The sequence below is a fragment of the Glossina fuscipes genome, unplaced genomic scaffold (assembly GCF_014805625.2).
Source record: "Glossina fuscipes isolate IAEA_lab_2018 unplaced genomic scaffold, Yale_Gfus_2 27, whole genome shotgun sequence".
NCBI classification, from domain to species: Eukaryota; Metazoa; Arthropoda; class Insecta; order Diptera; family Glossinidae; genus Glossina; species Glossina fuscipes.
In genome coordinates this window covers 8,344,587-8,351,517 of record NW_023998422.1, presented here as the reverse complement: position 1 = coordinate 8,351,517, position 6,931 = coordinate 8,344,587, and the positions used below count along the sequence as shown (strand labels likewise).

Genomic DNA, 6,931 nt, shown 5'->3' with positions numbered 1-6,931 from the left:
GACCTCTTCGCCCGCCTAATGTCTGTCCATGTAATGTGGTTTTTCAACACATAGGCCGCAATTTTGGAATATTTTTATAAAATTGCTTATACGAACGCTATTGAAAATTGTTCGGATCGGTCTACTGTTTCGTCCACTCTCCATATAACAACTTTTCAAAATAAGTAAACAAATTGCAATTTTTTAAATTTCTCGACAAAAGCCGCTGCATTGTAGTATTTCGACATATAAAATTCGGTCCGATTCCGACGAAAACTGAATGGTATAGAAGGTCTAATTTTCAATAAGAATTCTCAGGAAATATAAAATAAAATAATGTTTTATGATGGATTTGATATAACAGATGCGTCTTTCTTAACTCCTTCCGGGTGTTGCATACATTCGCACAAACTTAATATATCATAAGTGGGTTCCAACCCACTGAGTTCGCTTGCCCTAGAATACTATGCATTTCACATCTTTACAAACGCCGAATACTACAAAAAGTCTTGCAGGAATATGTTATACGATCTTTTCTTTCTTATTCTATTTAAGGTTACCTCATAGTCTTTACACATTAAGAAGAGTCCTAATAGCACCCGATCATGAAAGACTTGAGAATAATATCTTTACGTCTCATCGTCATCTCCTTCTAGTTCAGCACACTTTTCCTCGTCATTGTTATTCTATTTTAAGGAGATTCATTGAGCTTCTTAAAGTAGCCATTAGCCTCCGAGCCCATCCCATCATTGTTGACAAATGTTTGCCATATTATATTCAAGAGAGTGCACTTGGAGTTTTGGAAGCCAATTTGATTCCACATTTTAAATTTAAAAAGGCGAATCTATATGCTTTGCTCTCTAGGCTAAAATTTTATTAATATTAAAATACAACCCTGGGGGCTAGTGTTAAAAACAGAGAGGTTAGATTTTAAAGTAGGAAGCACTTCATATGAAATATCATTGATTGGTAACGTCAATCCTCTAAGTCTGATAGGCAACGCCTGGTTCGCCTGCAGACGACTTATGGCCTAAAGGAGCTTTAAGAGAGAATGAAGGATTAGATATTAAGGTGGGGAAACATCTGACGCTGATCGTCGGCACGTACAGACGTCTCACGGTAGTCTTTCTTCTTTTCCCCTGACTTGCCACAAGAAAAAGACCATTAAACGGCATTATCGCCGTAAACTGATTCCAGGACATACCATCGACGTTCAATTGTCAACGTGTAAAGCTTTCCATTTCTATATTTATTTAGTCATTCTATTCCGGTATCGGGCACATTACATTGAAGAAATGTTGAAGAAAGGAAGGAGGGATCCCAGCAAGACTATATGCGCATGTCGATATAAAAAGTACAATTGATACGATTGGTTAAAGGCCCTGATATAAGGATAGTCTCAGGGATAGACTATTCCGTCCGTGTAGTGTACCCCCCAGCTTTATATAGAACGAACTAAACACAACATTTAATGCTAACTGCACTATTCTTAAAATTGTATCCGAGCCTACCGGACGTATACGCAATATGCGAAGAGAACTAGAAGATGAGCATTTAGGCATAAAAGCGCATTGGAAAACTGCAACAGAGCGGTTATGCAGATATGTTTGGCGCCATCAATAGTGAAGTTATCGGCACCTAAATAGATAGACTTATTGCCTTTTGTTATTGAAGCCGAAATTTATATCTCTTCACTCTTTGCTTTTAATCTCAACATCAAATAATATCCTCATACGATCAATAATAAATGCTAAGCCTTCAAAAGCAATGCGTGTTAATTACTCTTCGTTAAGTTACTGTAATTATACAACAATTATAAATAAAAAGGAAATCAACCATGTGTACTATCATCGTTGATGAAAATTATAACAAAGTTTTTTTAAAAATTTCATAAATTAATTTTCACGCAAATATTATAATAAATATTAAAACGATTTTAATAAAAAAATAAATTCATTGAATACATTTTCTCTCACATAAAAATAAAATGTTTTAATGATTTGTATTCATAACCTTCATGTCATTTCATTAATTATGTGCATAAATATTGCAAATAGAAATGATAATAAATAGAAAAAGAAAAAAAAAAAGAGTTCTTTAGTAATTCATTCATTTAGCATAGCACAGAGAAAATTATTCCATCGAATATTTCGCATCGATTTTATATGCAACGGTTCGCTTTTATTCTTTCATTCATCAACAATAACAAAGCAATGCTTTTTTAATAAATTAAAATAAAATTAAAATAAAATAAAAAACAATAAAAACCTATCACTATTTGCAATATTTTATTAAAACTGTTAACGGGACCTGGATCAACGCATTAGTATAAAATACAAAGTATGATCAAAAAGTGACAGGAATATGGTAACTATCAAGAACAAGTCTAATCTCTCTCAGCACCAGATGTTGTTCGTTCCGTTTGTCAACTCTCCCAATCGTCGACTTATTACACATCTGAGTAATCCTTCCATTCTTACATTGATATCTACAAATGATTGCATACGTGATTAGCCTCAAAAGAAGCCATTTATCGTTTCAACACGAAATTCATCTGCTATTGATTTGCATTAAAAAATTAATAATTGTTTCAAAAATACGTTCAGTTTTAGTAAAAAATCTTTCAGAAAGTAATACCATACCCAGCAGCAGCGAACCTAACCATTTTTTTAACAATAGCAGAAAATTGTGATAGCAATTGCTATCTTCTTCTTACTTCCGCTGACTCTTACAGTGTTGCTTACGTATTCAGTGCAATATTGCAGGCGGATTTGACTATTTTGGTATACGCCGTACAAGATATCGCACCTTTCCATTTTTCTGTGCTCTGATGACACTGGTACTTAGATAGCGTCCGAAGGTCGGGTGCTATTGGCGATTAGGTTTGTGCCTCCACGATTCTTACGGCTTGAATAAGATTAGAGAGTAGAAGATAGGTTATGAAAGCTTTAGGGCAATCTATAGAGATTAGAGCATATAGGGATAGTGGTTTGCTTAGGGTTAGTTGGAAATACACTAGACTGAATAGAGAATACGGTGTGTAGACTATAGGGTAAAGGAAGCAAAGACATTCTCCATTTGCAACAAAATCACAACCAATCACTGGGAACGTTTCCTAGTATGTGCAGAAAAAATAGATAAACGAGCAGTAAAAAGTATTTTAAAAGAGAGAGATAAAGCAATGCTTGATCAGCAACACTCCAATCGATTTTCAAACAAACTCACGAACAACAAAATAATCAGCAACAGCGAAGGTAAATAAATAAAAATTCCTTCCCTCAAAATTTAGTCCGAACTTAAATAAAGGGTGCGAAAAGAAATCAAAGTGCCCTGCAAAGGCATTTGATTTGTCACATAGTGATCCAAATGATTAGTTTGCAAGTAAGTAAGAATCGCGACTACCAAGTCAATGTCCCTAGATTCAAATCTTAAGCGTGGTAGAGTTTACTTCGGCTGTGACTATAGTGAGCGCTCAGTCATTAAAGTCATAACACTTACCGATTGAGCAGACACTCACTAGGCGGCGAACACCATGTCCCTTTCTTCTTCTCTTTTCCTTTCCTCACTTCTTTCTGACCGTGTCTCGGTTACACGAATAGAAGATATTCTCCGAGCGATTAAATATACAAATAAGAAAGTTATATTCGGCAAGGGCCGAATTTCGCATCGCCACCTTTATGCTCTTTGCATTCCACTCGCCAAGCTTTTTTATTCGGCACTCGCTGGTACTATCAAAAAAAAAATTAATGGCGGCGTCTACGACATTCATTTTAAAATTAACCCATTTTTAGGCAGATAGTATATCTTCATTTGAAGAGTGTACAAAATAGTTTTAAACATTCCGTCTCGTTTGTCTTGTGATCAATAAGCATAGAAATATCAAAAAAGTGAAAAAAATAAAATTTAATTATTTGTATCTTTGTCCAGGCATGGCCGAATAATAACATTTTTGGGCCTGAAGAGTAGCGTGTTTCGTAACATAAATGTGGAAAATTTGCACCCTTCTAACTTTAATAATTTCCGAGTAACGGGCAAAAATCCAAAAGTTATTGTTAAAAAAAACTGAGCTCCGGAGCGATTTGGCCCACTTTTAATCGCAACGCGCGTCCAGAAACTTTCAATGTTTCCACTAAATTTGAAGTCGATGTCTTCATTTTTGCGACTTGGAGAGTGCCAACAACAACACACACTACACAAACACACAGACGGACAGACAAGGCTAAATCAACTCAGAATTTCACGCTGATCCGGAATATATATACTTTGTAGGATCTCTGAAGCTACCTTTTGGATGCTACATACATTAGGGAAAAAAACAAAATGAGTATACCTCCGTCTTACAGTGGTGGGTACAAAAAAAAAAAAATAATGATCCAAAGAAGCGATAACAGAGTACACAAAAACAAAGAATATTTAGTCAACATTTTTAATAAATTGTCACAAAATTTTCACGTTTTTGTCGCCAATAAGGCCATTGGACAGTTGAGGCGTCATATGAAAGGCACTCAAGGTTTGCATAGGTCGCACGATGTGTTAATACAATAATAATAATAGTTAGTAATCAGTCTTAAGTATCGAAAGCCTAGGCGTGAAGATTCAAAGAAGATAGTTTTTCTTTTCAAGGTTAAGAAGAGTAAGGGTCAGTGTATCGGTATGATCGATTCTTAATAAAACAATTTTGTCTTTTGCTTTGTAAATTAATAGTTAACAGCCGGATGTATATTTTATTTAAAATACTTGAAAGGATATACAATTTTATAGCATACACTCAACAAAAATGTTTAGTAAATAACTATTTGCACATGTTACACTTTGGGGAGTATTAGCATTCGACGCGTTAAAGCATTAAATTAATTTAAACCTTAATGCCACGTTTCTCAGCTTCGGCTCTGTATTTTTTAAGATATTCACCGGATGGATCGTATTTCGCTTGCAATGCCTTCCATTGTTCAGGCTTTTTCTCGGTGAGGAAGCGTATAACTTTATCGACAGTCGCTTTTTGCTTATCATTGCATTTGGTGCACGCCGTTTCCAAGGCATCGGGCAATGTCTTCTTTAGTTCACGACCTTCGGGTGTGCATTTACCCTCGTCAACTAAGCATTTGAAATAATTATCGAATAAACGATCCGATGCGAGAATTTCATCGACATCAACATTATCGAATTTAGTCGTGTACTGCTCTTCGGCTATAACCGCGATGGTCATAAGGACGACAGCGACAGCGATTGTTAGAAATTTCATTTTAATCAAATACTTGTAAAACTTGTGTAACTACAATAGGAATTCAATTGATCACAGATCAGATCACAGAGGCAACTAACTACGAATTAATAAACTCAAGGGGTTTTTATATAGTTTTCCTTCGAGCCTAATAGTAAACAAAACAACTAAACGGTTAAACGTATACGGTTAATACGACCTTTTGTTTTTTTTTTACGTATATATATATATATATATATATATGTAAATATATATTATATATATCAATACGATATGTGTTAGATGTAATTCTAAATTGATTTTAATTGTAATTATGTGTGTGTGTGTGATAATGTGTGCATTGATTGCAATCAAACTGCATACGTCATAGCAAGTATAGGATGCAATAATTTTTCCATTAACACATGTGCTTTACAAACTACTGTCTTTCTATCTGTCTATGTATGGATGTATGAGCATGGATATCAGATTTACATACTTGTTGACGATTTGTTCACGTTTATTAAAAATTAATTTACTAGAATTAATTAATCTAATTAAAAGCGATATTTCGATATGCACACAAATTTATAATTACATCACTGAATTTATACTCGCAATGATTAATCAAGCACATCCATCCTATCAGTTCACAACTTGACTTGAACTTGAAGAAAAGGTTAGGAATTTTCTCAATAAATTAAAAATACAGTTTTGTAGCTAATCATTTATTTGAGTCTGCTTGTTTCATCCATTCTACCAATAGAGTATTTTTGGAAATCGAAACAGGAAAGCCTGTGATCGAGGGTTTAAACTTAAGTTCCAAATAAATTTGAATCAATGCTAATATGTAACTGCGCATTCGAAAAATATCTATTCTTATATGCACTGGCGGATCCCAGGACCCGGAAAGGACAGGACTTATTCAAATAGGCAATGGTGGATTTCGATAAGATCCATGACGCCAGCCAACGGTGCATTTGAATCTGTTTTTATCGTGGGGATAATCGATTATGATCTCTAATGGTGGATTATAATAGGACCAATTCCAATAGAATATGATGCGTTCTAAGCGAATCTATTATGACGGACAAGGGTGCATTCTAAAAGGGCCCGTTTCGATATATGGCGGCGGATTCCAATAGCGCGTGATGTATATCACGCTCGACTCTAATGGGGCATATTGTCATATGGTAGATTCCAACAGCGGTGACTCTAATAGCAGAAAGTGCCTTCTAAAAATGTCTATTTTAATAAGTAGTGGCCTATCGAGAGCCTGTTCTCGGAGCGCTGGATTCAAATGCAGTCTGTTGTGATAGATAACCGTGCATTCTAGGATGTATTCTTAAGGTCTTCTTCGCGCATTCTAAAAGGATCTATTGTCATGTGCTGTGCAGGATCCTAGTATGATGTATTTTGGAAACTAAAGTTGGACTCTAGTAAAACGTTTTAGTCGGGTTAATTCAAACATCCAAACATGGATTTCAATAATACTCGCTTTCAGTAAGATTTGCTTCAAATTAAAATTAAAGATTCTCTTATTTAAATTATAAACAAGCGCATGCACGTAAGTATTCCAGCAATAGCATTAACAAACCCATGCAAATATCTGCTCAATACGTTCTGCTATCACATATTGTCCTGAAGCTATTTTTATTAGGGGAATATTTCTGCATTAAGATCTTAGCACAAGGGGCGCGTAGGACACCACCATCTCATCATTCTGGCTGTCACTTCAATCAGCAGGCAAAC

General features: G+C 35.1%; 1 protein-coding gene across 1 annotated transcript; it reads right to left on the bottom strand.

The window, feature by feature from the left end:
- Positions 1–4,662: 4,662 nt before the first annotated feature.
- Positions 4,663–5,318, bottom strand: LOC119635564 (ejaculatory bulb-specific protein 3-like). The gene has a single exon (XM_038030414.1). It carries the CDS (start codon positions 5,219–5,221, stop codon positions 4,835–4,837), a length of 387 nt encoding a protein of 128 aa, XP_037886342.1. The 5' UTR covers positions 5,222–5,318; the 3' UTR covers positions 4,663–4,834.
- Between the last annotated feature and the right edge of the window lie 1,613 nt (positions 5,319–6,931).